The sequence below is a fragment of the Malurus melanocephalus genome, unplaced genomic scaffold, assembly GCF_030028575.1.
Source record: "Malurus melanocephalus ecotype Western Australia unplaced genomic scaffold, MMel_1.1 scaffold_113, whole genome shotgun sequence".
Taxonomy (NCBI): domain Eukaryota; kingdom Metazoa; phylum Chordata; class Aves; order Passeriformes; family Maluridae; genus Malurus; species Malurus melanocephalus.
In genome coordinates this window covers 203,737-228,004 of record NW_026623345.1, presented here as the reverse complement: position 1 = coordinate 228,004, position 24,268 = coordinate 203,737, and the positions used below count along the sequence as shown (strand labels likewise).

Sequence of the window (24,268 nt, the reverse complement as noted above, 5' to 3'; positions counted from 1 at the left end):
ACCCACATCCTGGCRATCCTGGATCCCGGTGGTGGAGTTGGATGGTGCCAGGGATGGCAGCCAGCCCTGCGGGATGCCAGCCCTGCTGCTGTCCCAGCGGCATAGGGTAGGCAGGGTGGGCTCTGCAAGGAGGAAGAGAAAAGCCGGGCTCCTCTCTCTCCTTCACCACAGCTGCGGGACACAGCCCACAATGCGCTCTTGGGGCTGCGGGGAGGGGTTCGAGCGGGTGTGTACCAGGGGCAGGCAAGGCCTGATGGAGCTGATGTGTTGTTCCCCCTTTTCCCCATGACTGGTGGCAGGATGCCGGAGAGCTCCAGACTCCYGCATTGCATCCCCAAGCTGTGCAGAGGCTGTACACACCAGCAGCGTGGGGTAGAGCTGCTGGATCCACCCTCATGTAGCCCTCGTGTGGCACAGGAGCCACCATCCGTCCACAGAGCAGAGGTGGCTGTCTGCTTTATTCCCACAAAGACTGAAACCCACTCTAGCCTGCAAGAGCTCATGCCCCAGAGTCAAAGAKCTATGACTGTCTATTTCAGGTCCAAGACAAATGCTAGAATGTGGTGTACGTAGGTTTCCTGCCATCTGTTCCAGCAAATATTGATGTGTTTCAGAGAAAGGGCAGTGTGTAACAAAAAACAGCTACCAGCAGTGTAAGAAAAAATATCTTTGTTATTATGAATACATCATAAAATCACAGTCATCTTATACACATTTTAGTATTTCATATATAAATAAAGTGAACAGTATAGTTATTGGAATGTGTAAAAGGAACAAATATATGGATTTTTTAATGTAAAATTAACAGAAAATTGGACCCCACCTCCATCTTTTGTTGCTGCTCTAGGACTTGGTACATTAACTCTGAAATACTTGTAGGCAGAAGGGCATACAGCTATGATGCCGACATAACGCTGGGCATTATCCTAATGACACTTAAAATGGATTTTCTTCCCTTTCTCCTAATTTAACCTCACAATATAGGAATTYTTGTGTGTCAATACTACAGCTTTGCAAGAAGGTCTAAACCTTTAWGTACTTAGCACAGAGTTGAAAGAAAACATTTTTCAAGATTCACAATTTTGTGAAACCCATTAACAATCAGAATTTTCCCATCACTACACACTCTTGCAAATGTTTCCATTAAATATATTTCTAATATTAATAAAATAACACATTMTTTATTAACCTTTTGCTTATAACTTGATGTCTTTACATCAAAATAATATTTCTTTCTAATAAAACTATACATAGCATTTATATGAAGCAAAGTTGCCATGTACATGAGCCTAGTAATTAGATATGCCATGAGTGTAGAAGTTTCTACTTTCTTGTTTTGGATTCTTGGGAGTGTTTGTTATTTTTGGAGCCACAGAGAGTAATAAATAATTTGCAAGGTAATGACTTCTCTGGCTACCAGTAACAAAATTTAAGACTGGAAATGATTCCTCTGTTCTGTCATTATAAAACATTGGGTATGCTGTAGAAAATTACCCTTTCTGAGTCTGTGTGTGTTTACCCTGAAAYCTTAGCGAAAAATTACTGAAACAATGTATTACAAGTTATCATACAGTTAATCAGAAAGGAGAAAGTTCTATGCAAAGATCTCAGCTGAATGCAGACCGAAGGCTGACCCTCCCCAGCTGTGCTCAGAGGGACTCTCCCTGTTGCAGGRATTGCTGTGTTGTGTTGGGTGGACTTGTCTTTGTCATATTGTCCTTTCCTCGCTTCTGGGGCTCAAACAGTTTTGGGGCAGGAAGTCTGGACAGAGGAGGGTGAGGACAAGGACAAACACAAACCCAAGAAACATGCTCTGTGACTCTTTTTTTTATGAAGCAAACACTGTGAAAGYCAAGGATGCCAGCTCCAGAAAGGGAAGTCACTGAGGTTTCCACTCAGACAGGCAGGTAAACACGTGTTATGTTTATATTCATGAAACTCTAGGTCAACTTTCTGCACTTACAGTGAAATATGTATTTTTTCTGCTTTTCTGGTACAGTCTAAGAATATTGCTTCCCCAGATACTTTTATAAAGCAGGGCAAATTCACCTCTCCCTGAATTTGATGGTCAAACTGTGGGAACTTCTCATTTGGTGTGTGTCTCTATTTGGAAAAGCAGAACTTAGAACTAAAATAAGTGCCTTTTTTTCAGTATATCTCACCTTGTGGGCAGGGGCAAATAGGATTTAATTGATATGTTGGAAGTGACTCATCAAACCTAAGTTAGATCATTCAGTATCTGATGGATACAGAAAAACCTGCAGCTATTAATTCTCTAGTGGGAACCAGCCTGATCCAGCAGGGTGCAGTAGTAAACATATACAAGAGTTCCCTAATTTACTAGATTTAAAAATACAGCATTTGACATTTAACAAATTTAATTAAATTTGCATATTCATAAATGATGCAATTTATACTCAGTTTCCTGTTTGAAAGTAAGAAAATGGGACATAAATGCCTCAGTTCTTCTGTCTTTGAGGTTTTTTTCCAGTCTGCAGCATATAGGACCTTCCCTCTTTTGGCCACAGCTTCCTTCTTCAAATCTCCCTTATTATGTCATTCACGAGATTACTTGGAATTACACTGCCACTCTGCAGTGGCTGGCAGAGCTCCTCCCAGACAAAGGAGAAGCCCAAGGACCACAGGGTGAGATTATTATAGTTTTTTTCAGGTATCCCCATGACTTAGGCTTGGCTTTATAAATACTGACATATTGTAACATGAAAAGAAATAGAGAATACTCATGTTCTTAAAAGCTAATGCCCTTGCTTGTGGTTTAGTGGCAGTGAGAAGTTGGGAAATGGCTACAAGAACGAACATATCCTCTTAAGACAATACAGAAGCTATGGAAAAGTCTAGACACATCTGTTCATACAGCATGACCTGCACTGATGGTGTCAGGATTACACCAACTCTCTTTTGGCCCAGTGAATRTGGAAGGGAATCCAAATCTATATGTATTATCTGAAAATAATTTATTCTACTAGAACATGCAAGCCCTGAAAAACATGGCAAAGTAACAACTTCTTTGCATTTGTAACATGGACACTACTGAACACTAAACATACTGTAGAAGTAGCAGCTACACAGACACAACATTCAAATTTTGTGCTTAATATTCTCTTCTATATTCTAAGCATGGCAAAGTCCTCAGCAGCTGTGGTAATCCAAAAGAAATGGTAACATACATCATCCATGAGGTATGGTGTAACTTGTGCATCCAATTTTCCAGTGTAAATAAAGGGCACTCCCTTTTATCCCCATTCACAAGTATAGGATCCCATGTGCGCTACCTCACCTTAGCCATCCTCGTACCAGATTAAATATTTTGTCATGTGCACTCCTGCACCTACTCACACTCCTCACACACCCAGCCAAACATGCTGCCACTGTGTTCCAGTTTGGTGAAAGACGTTTAGGTTGGTCTCATACAGCAGAGGAACGAAACAGCTTGGAAGCTCCTTGCAAACATGAGGCCTCTCTTTGGTGCTGATTTCACTCAGACTWCAGAATTTCACCAAGGAAGATATGCACCTGCAGGAAGTCAGAATCTGATTCTTTCTGCAAGGCTGGGATATATTTTATGCTTGCCAATAAGCCTGCTTGATTCMCTTTTGATTTGGTTTCTTGCTTTAAACATCCCCTTTATCTTGCTCATCTTTGTGTAATGTATCCAACATGAATCTGTTGAGAAAGGAAACTGGCCTTCACACTGAGCACTKGGACAATTGTAAAGAAAAAGTAGTGTTAGTTTAGGACAAAGACATCTTTTGACAGTCTTTGAATGATACTCTAGCAACACAAAGCCAAATAATTTCYAGATTGTGCAGCAGCACCCTTGTTTAACCCTTCAACATTTCTTTTTGCCCTTTTTTTTGCCATGATGGAGCATAATAGAGGACACATCTCACTTACAGCTGGTCTCTGCTGTAAAACAGGGATCCACTTTTGACACTCTCCTAAGCCTGGGGACAGTAGCTGGAGGCTTGAGTTCAGTGGTACAATGTATTTGCATTCGTAAAGTAACTGGACTGAGGTGTTCATTATTAACATCATTCAGGGATGATGTTCAGCTACCCCTCTGTCCCTGGCAAAATTTGGGTACTGGGTCATTTGGGCATAGAATGCAAGGCAGGCAGATGGAATGCTGTGGTCTGTGTCATTAGCTAGAGCATGCCTTAATCATGTTATATGCTAAGAAGGTTTTTCTTGATAGTCTAGGTACAATGCACAGTGCAGGCTTGGTGRTATGGAATTTCTGCAAGGAGGCTACCATGAACCAGGAAAGCTACAGTATAGGCAGCATGGTTCAGGAAAAGCAGAAAGAAAACTGGGAAATTATATATATATTTATATATATTACATTGTCAGTGCATTTTTTATATTGAAGAATTCTAAAGAGGCTTTGTTTTTCAGTAGGCATAGCTAAGGATGGTCTGCCTTCTGTATCCTGGCATTTCTGGATGCTGCCCGTGGTTTGTAGTCTTCTCCAGATCCAAAATCTACTGTGTCATGATAGTTTGTGAATTCCTGAGGTAATGGAAACTCCTCTGTTGATGAATGAGTCCTGTGTCCAAACACTCTCTCTTGCAGCTCAGCGATGTCGTTTCTGATGTCTGCCATCATCAGCAATAGGAAATCAAATGAACCCGGTGGGCCCTGCAGTCACAAGGCACTGTCATTATTATCAATCCACCTTGCTCTTACAGTTTTCAGACTGGCTGATAGAATTACTCTTGCAGGGGTTGTTCAGTAAAATAATGCTTTGTATTGATTGCCAAAAGCTAAYGGTCTGTTTTTTAACCAACTTTGCTCAGGAAACAATTTTCAAAAGAATCAAATGTTTTTACATTCAGAGCCTGCATTTACAAGACGTTCAGCACTTTTGTCACTTAACAATTCCTTGGCTTCCTAAGAATATCTTGACACCTCATGGGAAGAGAGGAGATAAATCTTGGTTCCTTGTCTTCTTGCTTATTAAACTGCCAGAAGTTACATTCTTAGAATGATTAATCAATAAATTCTTTTAAGACTGCTGTTACTTGGCAAATGTTTTTTAAATATGATAACCTTTCTGCTGTCCATCACTTACTAAATATATTGGTAGTTAAAATGCAGAGAGTATCTGATTTCATCATTATTTCTTTTTAGCTGAYTTCACACAGTAAAATAAACAATTTAATTCTGAGCACACCCTTCTGGGCACACTCTTAAAAATCAACTCCACCAATGTGAAAATACTGAAAGCAAATTAATAGAAACATAGAATGGTCTGGGTTGGAAGGGACCCTAAAGGCCATGGGCAGGGAGAGTTTTCACTAGATCAGACCTTTCTCAAAGCCCCATCCAGCCTGRCCTTAAACACTGCCAGGGATGGGGGATCCACMGCTTCTCTGGAYAGCCTGTGCCAGAGCCTCACCACACTCACAGTAAAGCATATACCCCTAATATCTGATCTAAACTCACCCTCTTTCAGTTTGAAGCCATTCTCCCTTGCCCTGTCACTACATGCCCTTGTGAAAAGTCTTTCCATCTTCCTTGTGGGCTCACTTCAGGTACTGMAAGGCCACAATTAGGTYATCCCAAAGCCTTCTCTTTTCCAGGCTGAACAATCCCAACTCTCTTAGCCTTTCCTCAGGGCAGAGGTGCTTCATCCCTCTAATCAACTTGGTGGCCTCCTCTGGACTTGCTCCWACAGGTCCATGTCCTGCCTGTGTTGGGGAGTCCAGATTTTTAAAACAGTTTCACCTGGAAACAGATTGTCATTACTCATTCCTACATCTGAACTCAAAACCTATAGTTTCTCCAATCCATGAGAGATGAAGGACAGGATTTTAAAGGTTCCAGGGATCAAATTCCCATTGGGATCAAAGGTTGAACTGTAGTAACTAGCATTCTGCATGGTCCTGCCTTCTGAGGGTGCTCCAATACCCTTGTAGGGCAGAGGGGCACCATTACCTTTGGTCACACACCCAGAAAGGGAAGAGGATTATAGGGAAAAACACTTGGATGAAAACAGGTAATTGCTTTCTTCCCAATTACATATTTTGTATATATAAAGTATCTATTCTCTTGGCACAGGAATTTTTTTAACTTTTGGCTGACCTGTAGTTAGCAGTCAACCTCACTGTTGTGGAAATTCCTCCTGTTTGGAATACTTACAGGTATCCCCTTTGGTCCTGGTGCTCCTCGCTCCCCCTGTAATCAACACCACCTCAGTTAGTTTGCTAAGTGACTAAAGGGAATTAAAAAGTCACTGTGTGCCTCTGCAGCCTCCCTTACTTACTGTCCCCAGATCAAGAATCATCAGCTGATGTTTGTTGGAAAAAGAAAAGGAAGTGAAGGAGAAATGCAAGGAAATTGCTGCTGATTGTAGTGGGAGCAGAGTGGGGCATTTCTGGTATTTCTCCTGGACAATAACAATAATAAGTGAATCAATGAACAGGAATAATTCATAATGAATTAAAAGGGTTAAAGCATCAACGTTTCTTCATGGAAAACCCAAAAGAGAAGCAGAGAAAGAAAAGAATGCTGTGTGATATACAAYCTGGCAGGACTATTAGCAAGACTTTAGGAAAGGCAAACAGAAAATTGCAGAAGAATGACATGAAGGATTGGAACAACAGGATGTGTTCATCTTAGCAAAGAAAACGACATGGTAAAAGGGTGTGACTACAGGTGGATAGAATTTCTCTCTAGTAAGCCTGCACTTCCCATGTGTGTGCCCATCTTATGGAAATTAGTACCTCTCCTCACCTTGCTACCATCTCTCCCTGGAGCTCCAGGTGGGCCCTGCAAGAGAAAAGAAAGTGTTCACAAGGCTGTGAGAAGTTGTTGAGCTAAGGGCAGTTGTATAGAGCATGACAGGAGACAGGAATACTGACCACGGGGCCCCTTCTGCCCTGCTTGATGTGTGATATGTCTGGAGATGGGCCCATAGGTCCCATTGATCCACGAGGGCCTGGCTGTCCAGGAGGTCCAGGCAATCCAGGAGCTCCTGGACTCCCTTTAGGTCCTGGAGCCCCTGAAATCAAAAGCAAAAGTTATCTGACAGGGAAAGCCTTCAGGGTACTTCATCAGCACAAGAAGTGGAGAATGACCATTTTTTTAAAGAGCCAAAGGCCTGGTTATTTTAACACACCCAAATCCACAAATACACAAACGATATATCTGCATCTGCATGTAAGTAGCCTCCTGAGACAACACCATCCCTTATCACAATAGCTACAAGRCATGTTCTCCAAATAGTTAGATCTCATGTATAAAAGAATCCAAGTCTGCCACTGCCAGATGCTTAGGGACACAGAGTGGGAATGAAAAGAAAAACAGAAATGCCTCATTTCCACACAAAGAAGAACAAATAATATTTGAGRAACATCTCATAGAAAGAAAATCTCAGAAAACTCATGGGAGTTTTGGGTCATGGGGCTCTGCTGACACAAGCAAGCTCTTTCCAGTGGGGGCTACACCTCTCTKTTGCACAGTGCACAGACAATGTGTTAGGGGCAAAAGAGGCTCTGTTCTTCTGTTTTGCTTTATGCCATTTTCAGCTTCTGCTGCTTCAGCAGAGCATGTTRCATTTTAGGAAGCACTTAGGCAACAAAACACATGTTTAGCTCAAAAGAAATGCTAAGAAACGTAAACCAGAAAAATCAGGCATCTGAAACAACGTTTGCAGACAATAAAGACTGTTAAAGTGTCACTAGCTGAAACTCTTCATGATCAGAGGGGGAAACACTTCTCTTCATACTGAGGATGCATGAAAGATGCAGAGAATGAAAGGCAGCGAGTAAAAAGGATTCATCAGGAGTGAGTATGTACAGTYAGGGTTTTCAAAAGGAGGCAACTCAAGTTCAGTGATGACTCCCTGTGACTCTTTTGGGGGGGCAGCAGAGGAGGCGAACAGGGATGGTTTTGGGGGCAGCAGAATTCAACAGCACCTCGGACAGCTCAGTCATGGGGAAACCCARTGGGTGGGACACCTGCAGGGTCAGGCCTACCATGGAGGGGTAGCAAAGCATCCCACTGTGCCCTTCAGAGTCTATTGCAGAACCTCTAAACATACTGTCCTTATACTGACAATAAACTGAMGACTGAAGATACTCATCTTCCAGGAAAATGAGATAAAGATTCAGAAAACAAAGCAGAAGGGGGTATAAATGGGAGGGTGGTGTGCAGTTCAGGACAGAGTAAATCAATCTTTGTAAAGAATATTTGCCAATACTCTGTAACAATCTCTCTGAAGTCCAGCACAATGCTAAAGTTCCTTGGGTGTGCTGTATAACCTAAAATTAGGTCTGCATTCAACAGAATTTGTAAAATTTTGAGTATTGCTGGCTGCCAGGTGCAAGATGTGTGGATTAAGTTTAAGCTTTAGGAGCTCACTGTTTCATTTTTTTTTCCCCACATTGTTTCAATTTATAACTCAGCAAAGAAGGAGTGAGTGGAGTCACACTTTTCTTTTCAGATTCTTTTGAATCTGGAATGCAACATAGAACCAACAGATGAACCCTTGAAAATCAGGCAAGGAAAAATAATAGAGTTGGCACAAACTCCCACAAACTGAAAGCACATTTTCTGCTCTCGTGCTGATAGTGAGCTAAAGCAATAGATATTTCTGAAATGAAATGAAGAGTGTTTTAAGACGGGGTTAAAATACAGGAAATCACAACTGAAGCAGGCGAGATATCCCAGGGAGAGGGAGAAATTTAACTGATGAGAAACAAACACAAACTGCACGCCAAGGAAGACATGGAGTCACAATGGATGATGATAGACAATTGGCAGAGGCTGACCAGAACAACCATAAACTGGTTGTTTGTATTTTGTTTTTTTTTTGACTTAACACAAATCCAAACAGAATATATCAATCACAATGCGAAACATGAAATCATATCACACTGGAAGACTAAAATTTACTTTTTTGGTTCTAGCACTACTGCACATTCACACCCCTCTGGTCTTACCTGGAGGGCCTGGTTGGCCAGGCTGGCCTGGGGGGCCAGGGATGTATGCGTTAGATGCAAGCACTTTCTCACCAGTGATTTGCTTGCTAAGATCAGCAGCATTATTTGGCAGCAAAGCAACCTGCCAGAACAACACAAAAAAAACCCCAACTATGTAATACCTTAGTTGTTCTGCCAGATAAATCACATTCTTATTTAAGCTTTCATGTGAACAGTTGTTTAAATATTTCAGGAAAATAAAAATTGTTCATTCATATACTTCGTTGACATAATCAGAAAAACATTCTTATTTTGTGATTCTGTTCACTTTCCAAGTCACAGTGGAAATAGTGCAAGCCAATCCAACAGAGGACAGGAGAAACTCAGGAGGGACATAGCAACAAATTTTGAAAAACATGAGTCTCAGAACTGCTTCTCAGGGAACTTATTTTTCCTTATCTGAAGTTTACTTATTTTCTGTCTTTTCTCAGGGCAACATTTGCTTGGATATTTAAGTTYTGAATTGTTGCACGAGCTACTAACTTTCCATAGGTTTTAATGAAAACCCCAAATCCTTTGTGAATCTGACCCTAGAAATTAATCACTCTATTTATCCCAACAAATGTCTGGATCTGCTCTGCACAGAGACACAAAGATAAAGTAAGTGAGAATGTAAGAATTGTACACTATAGTTGAAAGTATCATCATCCATTACGTGTTAAATTACCCATAAAATATTAGTCTATCCAGTTGTATATATGTAATAATTAAATATATTTAGAAATATTCTGCAAATGTTTGGTCTCTCCAGAGGCAGCTGAAGGGAGAAGACAAGCCAGAAGGCTGGTCTGCAGTGAGGAAAGAAGTTTATTAGTGGTGAGTGGCTGCATGTAGACTTGGGGATTTTGCTCTGCCAAATGAATTTTAAAAGCTATTTCAGCAATACCAGTGCAGACCTACCCCTGGGTGAGTTTTGTTGCTTCTTGAATGAATTTGGCTTGCTGCATAATTTGATGCTGAATTCTGCAACCTTTGCCTGGGAGAGCTGCATTGAATGAAATAGATGATGTTTCCTGCTATCTGACAAATCTTTTGATAAGCCATCTGGAATTCTCTGACCTGAGCTGTTCACAAGAGTCCTACCTGCTTTCTGTAATTATTTGACGCACTTTCTTCTGCTATTACTGCAAACCTAATGTTTGTAAGGCAGAGGGGAAAAACCCCAATGCTATGCACCTGCAGTACCTACTTGGACCAATTTCCTTTRGCAAAGTTATTGCTTAAGGAATACAATTTAAAGGCAGCCAGTGCTGCTTSTACTTTGGGGTTGAATACACAGAACAGTTCTGAAGACAAAAAAAMAAAMASSARRAAAAAAAAAAGTTGGAAATGCTGAGACAGTCCCAGTGGCATTTTCAAAACAGCAGTCTGATTTTTGAGACTCAAAATGTGATGACAGGAACACAAGAGTTTATCAGTCATTTGTGAGTTAGGTTTTGGAGAGCAYTGTAGTTCCAAAGACAAGATGACTGCACTACAGGCAAATTATGGATCATGATGTAAACCTCACAAGGATCTGGTAGATTTACTCCACCCCTGCAGAAGTCAGTGKCTGGATGAGGTCATATTTTCACAGAAGTCCCAAAGGGTGTTTCTTTTATACTAAATCCTATGAATGTGCTCGCAAAGGAAATGGGGGCTCAGCACACCTATGGCTCTGTGATGAGCTGGCATCTCTGGTTTTTCAAAGCAAAACTTGGTTTACCAGTGACCCTGCAGCTTTCTCAGCCAAACTCCCAGCAATTGCAGCACAGACCAGACTGGGGCACTRCTGAAGATGAAAGGGCTGCTCTGTGGGTCACAGCACCCTGCCCCTCAGGCTGAGGAACACAATTCAATAGCTGGGGATTCTCACAGCTACACTGGCCAGAGACCAGCATGGCAAGGTCTACTGGCTGGCTCTGGTCAGTAAAATTTTGCTTCCTGGAGGTGTGTCTCCCCTGTCCAGAGCAGGTTCCTTGCTGTACATGAAGGAAAGACATGCAAGGACCACCATGCTGCAAAATGTCCACTGAGTGGCACAAATCAGCCAAGGACTCTGCAGTGTCAGAGCTGCCATGCTAAAACAGAGACACAAAGTCAAATCCTGTGGCTGTCTGAGAATATRATACTTTTCAGATAGTTTTTGTGAGAATATTTTCAATGTCATCAGKGAGTGCTTCTCCTTAGGGGTGGCCACAACTGAGTGACAGGTTAATTGAAGTCTTGTTTTTAGCTTGTGTGTAAATTTCTCAACATATTCATTCTGGGGATCTATTGCTGTATTAGCAGATAAACAGATATCGTTCAGTACATAGACCCAGCCATGAATCCTCTTGAGGTTACGCTGCAAATGATCAGGCTGGAGTAAAAAGGTGCATTTAGTGGCAAAGACTCATCATGAGGAAGATTTGGAAATGTATTCTTTTCTGATGCTTAAATATTTACTTGTTCCTGCCWGCAAAGCTGTTCTAACAACTGAGTTAGAAAAGAAATCACATAGCTGCTGTGAAAGCATCTATGCATGCTTCCCCACTGAGTCAGCTGGACTAGAAGTGTACACTAGGAGTGCCAAAATACCCAGGCTCTGGTCTAGCTCACTGTTCTTTGATATCTTCTGGCCAGAAAAATGGTTGTTACTTGCACTAGGCCAAACCATGTGTTTTTGATGTTAACTCATATCCTCTTAGGTATTGRCTATATTCACTGGTCTAATTTTTGTTTCACCTTTTAACTGAACCAGGATCCTGGTCCAGGGTGACCTTGGTTTTCTCCATCTACAGCTCCAAATCTTAATGGCCCTTAGAAAATAACAGTTGTTTGGTTTTTTCCATGTGCAAGCAAATATTAGCGAGAGTATATTTTAAAGAAAGACTGTTCTAGAAACAAGACTTCCATGTGCTGTGTTACATGCTGCCTTTGGAGTTTTGAATAGTTTCTAGGAGGTCTGTGGTTTAGAAAATTGGACAGTGCTTGTCAGGAGTGATGTGGAACATGGCTTTCTAATTAAAATGTTTAAACATATCTGTGCAATAGGATGAAACTTCCTTGTGTTTTTGGTTTTTCTTTTTTTTTTAAATTATTGGCTCTGTGTCAATATGTCAGATATCTCCCCCAGAGTTTTTCAGCTTCCCACTTTTCTTCCTTTCATCAAGGTCKTAGATCAACCTAGGACTGCCCACAGACCTCTAGGCTATCAGGACAATGCATATCATTGGATACCAGGCTTTTCTGATAACCACGATTTTGAATAAAGTTCATAAAATCTGAAAGCCTTAACCACAAGACTGAAGATTCATTCCATAAACTGTCTCCCTGGCAGACAGAAATGAACTTTTCTATGTGAAACAAAACAACATTAACCACAGCTATTGAGAGACATCCTCCCCAGGAGAACTTGGCAYGGGGTGTGGCTGGTGAAACATGAGGGTTGATGTCTCCCTGGGCAGAGAAGCACCATGAGGCCAGATCTTAACTCAGCATGGACAAAAAGCTCTCCTCTCTGTGGGGTAAAATTTGCTGAGGGTGTAGGGAATCTCTTCTAGCTCTTTCTCTGTGGAGCACAGCCCAGTGAATTCCCTCTGAGAATGCCATATAGATAAGTCTCACTAGGAAGATGCTGGGGGGAAAATTAAGCTATGGATTATAACAGGAYTTAGCTATGAAGCAAGATTAAGCTGCTTAATTTGTCCACAGCTACTGTACAAATGCCCACAGTGAGAGGTATCAGTAGTCTGAGTTTTTCTGGAATGACTTTTGAACAAAGGTATCYAACAGAAGAAGTTAGACACAGAAAACTTTCCATTAATTCCACCAGTCTTGCAGCAAACAGTGTGGCCAAAAATGTGACCCCCAGATCCCTCCCTGGAGGTCAGTGTGAGCCTGCTCACCATCATGGACAACAGCTGGAGAAACAGCCACTCAAAATCATGGACCCATTTTTAACCWCTCTGATACCATTTTTTTTTTTTTTTTTGAGAAAACAGAAATTCCATCACACATGAAGTTCTGTCGCTTTCACATTTGTGTTCATGCTGATTCAGAAGGAACACACAATGTTTTGAGATTTTGAAGATAAAGAGTATCTCCAACCTCACTGAACTTCTTTTTAATGAAGCAGATTTCTTTCTTCCTTATATCAAATTAAAACATCAAATGTGATGAGTGAATGCGCTAAATTGTGTTTTGACACAATGGAATGAAATTAAATGAGTACCCTGGGTGAAATAATTACAGCCTGTCAGCATGAATTGCTGGGAATATTCCTACAGATTGTTTCAATTTGAGAAAACCTCAGTGTTCAAAGGAGATGTCGCCAGAAAAGCCATTATGCTTCCATCCCTGCATTTGGCTCTCCAAATCTGAGGCCAGGTCTTTGCATTATTTCAATCCTACTAAAGTGCAAAATGAAGCTRCATATAGGAGCAATGAAAGCCCAGGAGAAGTTCCTAAAGGCACTATTCTCTGCTTGCAAGGGAACAGGTGAAGATAAAAAAGGTCTGTGACTGAGGGCTTGTTTTTTTTTTTTTTTTTAAGGAAAGTAATATTTAAAGCTAGTGATATTTTTGTTTAGCCCCACACCTTTTTGGCAAGAATCCTGTATCGGCACCCTATTAATACAAAATCATGTTCCTGCATCTACGAAATGTCTTGCATTTGCTTACTCTGAARGTGGATCATGTCCAAAATCCCGTGCACTCAGAGTGAATGGAAAGCTCAGGCCAGCACAGATTGCCAAGAAACCTGGGCTCAGCCTGGGATGGGTGTTTGCCAGATTCTGTTACCACGAGCTTGGTAACACAGCTCCATGAACTTGGGGAGCAATCTGCTTACAAGTCGTACAGAAGCATAAGGGAGAGATGCCATTCCTACAYGATTTTCAAATATATTGCCACCCTCTTCATATGTACAAAAATCACATGTCAGTGACAGCTTCAAACACTGAAATGAACCTCAGTTGTAAGATGTGCAGGTCTGGTAAAAACATGACTGATCAGCGTTCATACCTTTTGCTTCAGCTGTAAAACCGTCTGCTTTATTTGATGGAATTCCTTACAAGATGCACAGCATGTCCCTGGTTTTGCCACATTTTCAGATTTCTCAGGAAGCACAGCTGAAAGAAAGCCGTTTCCAATATAAATATAAAGATCCAAAGGAGAGAAATTCATAAAGTGATGGCAAAAGCAACTTGAAGGTTGTTACATTTCCCCAGACTGTGATAAGAGAATCTTGCCATTATTAAATCTTTGACTGTGAATTTCTATGTAAGGCTGAGAAACTTTGCAGGGACAGTTCTGAGCKCATTTTTAAAGCAGCTGTTTCCAGTTAACAGTCCCAAAGAATTCATTTTTTTAATACCTGGAAAAGTTCACACCCTTTCTTTTATCTTTTTGTTTAGGGTAGACTAACCCCACAGATCTGAACTGATTTACAGTCCCCTGAAGGGCAAATTTTCATATGCTATAAATTACGGTAAAATCCCTCACAATATGGTTATTTTGCTCATTTTGCACAAACTTCTCTTTATCATCATGGGTTATTCTCCATGTGATGGAATCAGCCTGAGCAGAGATGGGGATTGAGATTAATGACAGGGATTTAAATYCATGCAAGAGGAAGGGTCACATCTGTTGATACTACATATGAATGGGATCTTTTCAAGAATCCATTAAATTATTTGAACTGTGAGAGATATTGCAAATGTTATTTCTGTCCTTTTCCCAGTACCATACACAGTCAAGCAGTTCTGCACTGCAAGCAAACAAGCATTGTTGTAACAGATGTCTGCTTAAAGAAAAATCTGGTTTCCAAACTACAGGGTGACACATACGGGCAAAYTCTGGGTGAAGTTTTGTTCACTTCGACATTGCTGAGAAATATCAAATGTTCTGAGTCTCTGCCTACAACCTGTGGCCTTGTATAATGTTACCTGGAAGGGTTGCTGGGCATGTTTGAACATTGACCTTTCAGAGCATGTCCTGCAATGGAATAACTCTGCAAGCACTCCTGGTCAAAGACAGGGAATCTTCAAAATCGTCCAAAAGGATCAATTGCAAATCACTGTGTTATTGTGTTACATTTCTCACACGGACACACCCTTAAATGGCCTTCGACCTTTTGGAAATGTATTGATTTTCAAATATCTGCATCTTTTTAAATGAACCCYGAAGCCCCTAATACTAAAAATATTATGTGCTACCTGGCTTAAAATATTTGTAGGGTTCAGTAAGGAAGATTGCATCCATCTGATGGCTATCTATGAACCACTTATGCACATATTCACAAAAAACTGATTTTCAGCATGTTTAGCCCATTGGATATAATGATTTATCACGTGTGCTTGCTTTTAGAAGACAAAAATTTATCTCACTTATCTGCTATTCAGTTAGGAGAGGGCTGTAAGGGAAAGATTCTGGAATAACAAAGAGGATTAAGACTGGTATTAGTCCTGAACTGATCAGGACTAATTGGGACAAAAAGGCTTGGGTTTTTTCCCTAGTCATGAACTGMCTGTTCCCATGGCTGCACTCCAACAGCCTTACAATATTACACATATTATTTACCATTTTTATGGCAGCAAACACATGCTGCTGTCTGAGCTTCCCAGCCCTTTCTGACTGCACAGCCTTGGTACCTGACCAACTTTCTGTGCAGTGTTCAGTTGGCTCAAAGATTTAAGGCCGGGAGATACAACTTGGTGTTTTCCAATAAACTCTACAGAGCATGGAATAGAATTTCACCAAATTTCAGCTTTGCTAGAACCAAGACATTATCGCACAAGACCTCTCAGAGGAATTTYAGGATTTTTGTGAAAACACCTCAACATGCAGCTGCTTTCCTTCTTCTCTCCTGTATTCTTAATGGTAATCATTTTGCCTTTGAATCCCTTCAAAGCCTCTTTGCCCATAAGTCTTTCTTTGGTAGCGAAATAATCTTCACCATGCAGGGCTTTTTTTTTTTTTTTTTTCCTTAAGAGGAAACTGATGTGCTATAATGAAGATATCTCTTGATATTTCTATAAAATAAATTTTCTCTTGACCACAAGTCAGTTTTGTGGAGTTCTTCCTCCCTCTCCAATTTTTCATCTTCCTTTAAAAAAAAACCCAGCGTCTTCACATGTCCATTTTTGGACATGTGTAGGAGCTAYAGATGCATATATATGAAGCCATTAGAAAAAAAATGTCCTTCCCTCTCCCCTGCCCCCCCTTTTTTAGTCACCAATAAGGTCTGGATTTTGTATGAGTCTCAACAAAAATTTCTTTTAATAGCTATCTCACCAAATGAGTTCTATCATTGTGTTATGAAATGTTGCTGAAAGCAACATCCAGTCATAGGGAGAAATTGCCAGGGTCTCTGCTCTTGGAAACCTGACACAATCCCACCAGAATCAGTGGAATTATATGCAGATTAAGAAGCGGCAAATTTGGCCTCATGTTTCATTATAAAATCCAGTTTAWCTTGCAGAAGGATGTGGCACACGGGGCTGACGAGTACAGATAAAACAGGGCTGTAACAATCCATGATGAATGCTGCGGGGGATCAGCTAATGTTTGGGAAATGTCATTCCAGTGAGGTTTCTGCAAATCCAGTTGGATTGACTTGTAGGAGGAAGAAGTCCAACATCCTTGTACAAGCAAGCATGAGCTGTCTCCCAGGAGAGAGGTGAAATCCCCCTAACTCATACCAGACAGAGGTGATGATTTGCCCAGGGAAGGAGTCATCCATCAAACATTCGCTCTACCCCCATCCAACCCTGTATCAGGACCAAACTACGAGTAAAGCCAGAATAAAGCGTGGATAAAGCCAGAAGACACCTAGGACAGGCCAGCGGGGGCAAAAGGCCATTAGACTGAGCCACCCACGCATGGTGCAGAAACTGAGGTCACCTACCAGGTCAGCTGGGCCAGCATTGAGCAAGGCCCTTACATAACCCGTTTCCATTGCACAGAGCTACACAAGGAAACTGAAATTATCTTGGAGAAGGCTTAAACCAGCCCCATTTTACAAAGGCATCCCAGAACACAAAGTCTAGCTCMCGSATGATGYTGCTGTSCTGAYGGKGGTCCTTTTATCTTGGTGAGACGCTGGTGAGCCCTGTGGCCCCTCCTGCTAAGGGATCTGCTTGGGGGAGTGATGTGTTTTCTGTGTGCACGGGCTCTGGGGCTGGGAGAGGAGGAGATGCTGGTGGGGGAGAGCTCTGCGGGAGCTCTGCTGCGGGCAGTCCTCACACRGAGCCTGCTGAGCCCGTCATCTGTGCTGCATTATCTGGGCTCAGCCTGCTGARATGGTTTCATCTGCCCAATTCTGCACGGGGTAGCTGTATTGTCTCCATCAAACGTGACTGTGGATGCAGAAAAAAAATGCTCCCGGTTCTTGTGTCCACTAACCAACCCAAAACTCTCTGTCCAGCCACTTATGGAGACAGAAAAAGCGACCACATTGCAGCTACTTGCAGAGCCATGAAAGCGCCTGAATTGCATCCTTCGGGCACGGAACAATGAAAACACGGCTGTATCTCCCAAAAAACACACAGCCTCGTTAGAGATGGAGAGGGATGCACGTGTTTTTGGCTCTTACACTCAATTTTAAATTGAAATTTAAGTGTTTCGGCTACCATGAAAAGCAAATCTATTTATTGGGACGGATGCGGTGCAGGGCTGGGGTCGGCCGCGGGGTGGAGCGTCGCKACAGCTGGTTCCTTACACAACCCCTTTCCTTACAGCGAGTTACGGACACAGCTCCTCTCATTTTCATCAGAGRTCTGAAAATTCATAACGTTTATGTGGAGTGCAGCGGGCCAGCTAAGCAGAAAGCAACCTTCTTTGCTTTGCACAGCTGATTTTGGAGATATTTGGAGATCTGGTGGGTATTTCATCCCAGATTATCTGCTCAAATTGATGTTCCAGTGTCCCTGTGCTGTGTACATTCAGTGTAAAAATGGTGGTTTTCAAATAGTAGAATTATTTCCACAGCCTTGAACATTTTGAATGGTTTGTTATCGTGAATGCTTTGGACATTACTGTATCAAGAAATTTGAACTACCCAGGGGAAAGGTTAACAAAATCCCCCTATTTGTAAGGGGGGATTATCTAGGTTATATCTCTTTCCTTTATCTTATACACATGCACACACACGCACATACACACATACACACACATTTTCAAAAAATATGTTTGAAATCTGCAAGGAACAATTAAAGCTAATGGAGTAGCTCCAGTTACACATTTTCTGATGAAAATCAAAATTATAARTTGCTCTGGCCAACCAGTGGGATTTGGATTGACCTGTGATATCACATTCAGGCATTAATTGATGAACCTATGGTAAGTCACCATTCATCAAAAGCTGTTGGGTTCGCTTCCTTCTTTCTTTTTGAATTGTCATATCAATATTTAATCTAAGTATTCTAAATGCTGTAATTTGAAAACTGGGATGGGGTCAAAACCTTTAAAATCGTTCATACACAGCACACACATACACTTTGAACCAATGGTGAAAGGCAAGAACAAGGCCTTACATTTACCCCTTTTCCATCACATTTCATTTTCAAAAAATAACGAAAAGACGGAAGAAAAAAAAAATCTGACCTCAGCCAAAGGACACATGAGCTAATTGCAGATCAGCAGGATTTAGTCTTATTCAATGTAATTTAGAAATTTGACTTAAGCAATGCTTGAAAAGTGTGTTGGACTCCCAGGCACATGTTTTCTGAGCCTCTAAGGGCCAAGGTGCAATAGCCATGCAACCCAGGGCCGTTTGCTAATCTCAGATGTGGGTGTGTAAATACAAATTAAAATTAGTGAAATTATTTAAATAACAGGTCAAATTAATGAGATATTTTAAAGCTCATCATCTGGTAGTATTTTTTTCCTATGTCTCCTTAGCTCTGGACCACAAAAAAGGTATAATCCAGATTGTTATTGGAGCAAATTATGGCTTTTAGTAGCTGGATCCAGCAGAAATTATCCAACTGAAGCTGTAATAGTAAACTTCACTGTTCAGCTGTTCTGCCTGCCTAGGGGAAGGTGCTTTCCACATCCTCCAGCRTGTTTGTGCATTGGAGGAGAGAGTGTGGCAGGGCTGCTCCACAAGTGCTCAGGTGCACAAAGAACAGCCAGGCTGCCCCAGGAGCATCAGCTACATTCCAGCTTTGGACCCCCAGCTCCAAGTATAGCACTGGAAGCAGTTCCTCTTCATGACAAACCGACTCTTTAGACTACCAGCTGTCCCAGCACTTTTAACCCGCACTAGCACCTGCCTTTATCTCCTTTGGTGCATGTCCTGCCATCCTCCTCCCGGACGTAGCCTTCGTGACACTCGCACCTGTAGCTGCCCACGGTGTTGACACAGATCTGAGAGCACAGAGTCCCGTTGCTCGTGGCACACTCGTCAATATCTGGGGAGAAGCAAAAGGTAAAAATGTCCTGTAGCTGGAGGTTTCAGACCTCAAATATAATCAAAGACTTCCGTTAGAGGTAAAAAGGTATTTTTGTTAAATGAACAGGTAATTGCGGCACTGCTGGAGCMTTTGGTCTGGAGCTCTGTGCAAGCTGCATTATTTATTATTAACACACCTGGCATTTTATCAGTTAACATTGCATTGAAATATATTATATCAGCTAACATTGCTTGACAGGCTCCTCACATTGAAAAGCTCTCAAGCAAAGCTACATCCTGCCAACCTGGGCTCCCTGGAACAGCAAACCATGCAGGGCAGGGCAGGGCAGGGCAGGGCAGATCAAGCCACACCAGGACCACATGTAAATGATCAATCCTGAATTAGATACTGGCCACTTGAAACAAGCCCCAAGCATTAGTTTTCACAATTAGGCCTGATGGTAATCCTCCACTATTCAGCAAATATGGCTTATAATCTGCAGGARGAATTAAAGGAAAARTAACATCAGCCCAGCACTTCCAAGYGTTTGGGTKTGTATGTCTTGCTATGGGTAATACCTCTTAATAATTCAAGGGAAATCTAGATCTCTCAATTCTGAATGCAGTAATCCTTTCTTTTCTTCTTTTATAATATTGAGAATAATAAAGGTTTCAGATTCAAATTGACTCCTAAAAGACTCAAGGGAGCAGCATACATCATTAATCAGGGACGAGCTCAACATGCACATCTACCCACCCAGGCAGTAAGGCTTCTCTCTGTTCCTGTGCCTCTCCCGATCATAGCGGTATCCAGGATAGCAAGTGCACAAGACTCGCCCAAAATTATCTGTGCACTGCTGTTCACATGGAGCTTCAGCACAGACATCGTAGTCTAAGGGAGAGAAAAACATTCTTAGGAAAAATGCCAATGGCAGTAGCTGGATGCCACTTAGACAGCAAATATTTCACCTCTCTGGTTGTTAATACAAAATGGAGTTATATTGTTTTTAAGGACTGAAGGAGTCTAGATATAAAACATTAATGCGCCATAAGAAAATAATTATTAAAATTGSAGTTGCTATTCACATCTTTACAATAGTTAGACTGTTTCTTAAAGTTGGATTTTAAGCATCACATTTGCAGTTGGCAGAATTAAAGAATTCTTTTCACAGAAATATTGAATTACCTAAACCTTTTGCTGTTTTCTTTGACAGATTTTTAAGTCTGATAGAAACATTTCCTATGCAGAATACTGTGAAAAACCACGAAACTAACTGCCAAAGGCAGGCAGAAAGTATATCACAAGGAAATTATCACATGTTAATTGTTCAAAGACAGATATTCTTCTTCTAGCAAAGAATGCATTGTTCCAAAACCATCATCTCACTTAATAACAGCAGAGAGTAGATTAGGGTATGTCAGTGAAWTCCCAAAAGACTGAATTCCCTGTTTGAAACCCAAGGGAGGGAAAATCTGTTTTTAATTTCACTGCTATATAGCAGCAAAGCTGAAGTCTGGGGAATGGACACCAGARCACAATGGGGTCTGACCCTCATCCTTGTCCTGCCAGGGGCTGGATTTGGCTCCTGGCATGAATGCTGGTGGCAGGGCTGTGGGGAGAAAGACAGCTCCCAGCCAGGGGTGTGAGGGTTTTGCAGCAGTATGGGGAATATCGGCCAGGAGACACCGGGACCTGGAGTGGCATCTGGTCTCAAAACCAGCTTGGGCAGGGTGTGCCCGAGCTCGGGTTTCACACCAAAGCAAGCGGCAGTTTCTGTGACCTTTTCAGAAAACATCACCCTGCAGAGAGCATCCAGGTGGCTGTGACTGGGTACAGGGGCCACAGCAGAAATATCTTGTTCATGCTCCAAACCAAACACATCCAAACAAAATCTAAGTGTTTCAAGCGAGTTYCCAGCAAAGCACTGTGTTTCCATATACATAATTAAAACCCAATCTCGTTATTGACTCACCCTAATGACTAGCAGATACCTCTGGGTACAATGATTTTTTCCATTAAAATGAGCTAAGAGATGGTAAAGCAAATGAAGCCACATTTTCTGTACAAGTACACGGAGCACATGTGTAGCACTGGGGTTAAAAGCGACAGTGTGCCAAAGTACAGAAATGCACAAAACGAGACTTAACATGATGCTGCCTCTCACGCCAGAGCCCCTTAGACAAAAACATGCTATTGTTACAGACATGTTACTGGAAGAGTGCCAAGCATTCTGCTTGTCACCTTTTGGATAACGGAATCCTTTCCTTCCTTTTTGCTTCACTGCTTGAAGTTTGTCCTCAGTTCTGTGGTAGTGAATGGAAATGCAAGGACTCCCAGCAGCAATCAGGGTGAAACAGTACAGAGTCATGAAAGGAAAACASAGCTCTTGCCTTCAAACTGTTCAGTCTGGGGGTAGTTTGGACTCTTTAGGTGATGCTGGGGCTGTAAACTCCTGTTACATTTGGCACTAGTAAATAGTCCCAGCTATTAAGCATTGCTGCTGTTTTTCCTGGGATTGGTTGCAATTTTCATTTTCCACTGAARTAAAATCAGAGAACAGGATGGTATGCCCAGCATGGAGGTGAACATACTACTCCTTAGCCAGAATACCCACTCAGGTGTGGGACTTGGCCTGTGCCTTGTTCAGCCATTCAAAATGGAGCAAAACAGGCTCTGGTCTCCCTGTGCTTCCATGGATAAATGTTCCCAAACAAAATCAGAAAAAATCAGAGCTGGAAGGGGCCATCTCCCATCACTAGCTGTTTCCTAGTTTTCCTTTTCCCTGAGGGATGGATATGGCCTACCATGCAGTCCAGTTCTAAGATGAAATATCCTTCCAGRCAGAAAGCTTTTTACTCATATCTAATCCAAACTCCCCTTACAGCCACTTAGGCCCATTATTTTTGTCCTCTTCTCCTTGGCCATAAAGAACAGTTTACTTTCCCTCTTGCAGCAAGTTTTCACATACCTAAAAACTGTTATCACATCTCCCCTCCGCCTCCTTTTCTCTAGACTAAACAATRCCAGTTCTTTTTATCCTCCTGTCACCCATATTTAATGTAGCCACTCTTTAAACATGATTTTCGTGTCCACCTCAGCACTGTTCCATCATGACCATTGCCTCATTTACTTTCTTACAAAACTGGGGAAGGGACCAGGAGGTACAAATGTCCCTGCTGATGGTCCCACACAGTTAACCCAGATCACACAATAGTTGTAGGCAGGGATGAAATTCGGCAAGAATTCAAGAGCTGTGGCACCACCTGTGTGTGCTCTGCAGAACTGGGTATGCACATTTCCTCCTGTGTTCAAACCCCTTTTTTGCCTAAGAAATGCGGTTTGAGGATGAATCAAAACCATACAGTGAGGATCAGGATGTTCCAGACTTCAGGAAAATGCAAAAGCCAAAGCTGAATAACAAATGTCTTTACATCTGTTTCAATGAACTCAGAAATGACAATGCAGCATGGAAAATTGTACCAAGGAATTTTTTTGAAATAAAATTAGTAAGAAGAAATCAGATCTGCCTATAACTGCCTGTAATAGAGTATTTTACTCTGAATTACTCTACAGCCAACTCAGGTAACAAATAAGTGGTAGGAAGGGTGGTACTGCATCTGTCCCTTCTTCACTTTATGATGCCATGAGACAGGATGTGAGACTGAACGTGGCTGGAGCTGTGWGTCTCCAAAGCAAAGCAAAAGGAGGTCACACAGGAGAAAAAGGTGAGGAGCTGGTTTTTGACCTGCTTTGCTGAACAGATGGAGCAGGAAGAGATGCTACAGAGAGCGTCAGACACACAGAAGTCACTCCACTCAATGTTTCCAGAGGTTCATTGCTGCCTGGTCCTGAAGCTGAAAGCCAGAGTGAGAAGATGAGTACAAAACAAATGAAATGCAGAACCTGGAGGCATAGACATAATGGACTGCACTGCTTTCTGTGCCTTTTCGACAGCAGATGAGAAGTAAGAGAAACAGGACAGAAACCAATAATAGACATGGACAAAGACACAAGCCTTTGGAAAGAGTCTGTTTAAGGAACAGCTRTCCCAGAGGGAGATTGGTGTCTTCCCAAGGCAGCTATAAAAGAGGGGACAAGGGAGGATCTATATCTCTGTCAACCCTTCTCCCTGCAGTCACTGCTAAATCACAGAGAAGACAGGGCTGGAACTACTTCTCAYAGATTCAGCATGCCAGGACTGGATTAAAAGGTGCAGATGTGCTCTAATAAACTCACATCTGTAATGCATTTATGTRGCTGTGTTGAGATACGGATTTCATATAGCTACTCTGTCAAGATTATGCCAAAACAATGTGTGAAGAGCCAAGTGATGTCTTGTAACAGAGTAAGTGAAATGAATACTTCAGTGAATCATGTTTCTTGTCCCCATACTGAGGGCCCGCGATTGTCTTGGATGTTACAGCAATCACTGTGGCCTCTGAAGTTCCAGGCAAAATGTAGATAAAGCTGAAAAAGGGCAATGGAGAAACAAAGGGTGAGAAGCTGCAGCCAGCAGAAAATTGAATTAGGGGCAGAAGCTCTCAGGTTACTCTGATGCAGTTAATATACAGGATTAGGAAAAGTCAGTGGGCACATTAAAAGCTGCTTTCATAATCACCTGAAATCTCAAGAGATGAGATGAAAATTAGAAGCCAAAATAATATATCGTCGTGGGTCTCATTTTATTTTTGTTCCTATTAATTCTCCTGCTGCATCTATTATATTGAGTGAACAGCCAGTTTATAAAATTCTTAAATCCATAGGAAAGTGGGAGGCCAGACTGTAGAGTCCTGGCTTCTTTCCACCCTAAAAGGATTCAGGGCTTCTGCCTCCAACACACACAACTGCCTTCTCCAAGTGTCTGTCTCACACTGGAGCTGTCACCCTGTATCACACACGCTGAGAA

General features: G+C 41.8%; 1 protein-coding gene across 1 annotated transcript in view; it reads right to left on the bottom strand.

The window, feature by feature from the left end:
• Positions 1-699: 699 nt before the first annotated feature.
• The window catches only part of CCBE1 (collagen and calcium binding EGF domains 1), a 95,900-nt gene continuing 72,331 nt past the window's right edge, over positions 700-24,268 (bottom strand). The window contains exons 4-11 of the mRNA XM_057369664.1: positions 20,119-20,253; positions 19,243-19,380; positions 13,991-14,097; positions 8,967-9,087; positions 6,885-7,024; positions 6,757-6,792; positions 6,163-6,198; positions 700-4,659 (exon numbers count right to left, since the gene is read on the bottom strand). Of these exons, the coding sequence (XP_057225647.1) occupies positions 4,426-4,659; positions 6,163-6,198; positions 6,757-6,792; positions 6,885-7,024; positions 8,967-9,087; positions 13,991-14,097; positions 19,243-19,380; positions 20,119-20,253 (947 nt within the window). The 3' untranslated portion in view covers positions 700-4,425. The remainder of the gene's footprint in view (positions 4,660-6,162; positions 6,199-6,756; positions 6,793-6,884; positions 7,025-8,966; positions 9,088-13,990; positions 14,098-19,242; positions 19,381-20,118; positions 20,254-24,268) is intronic.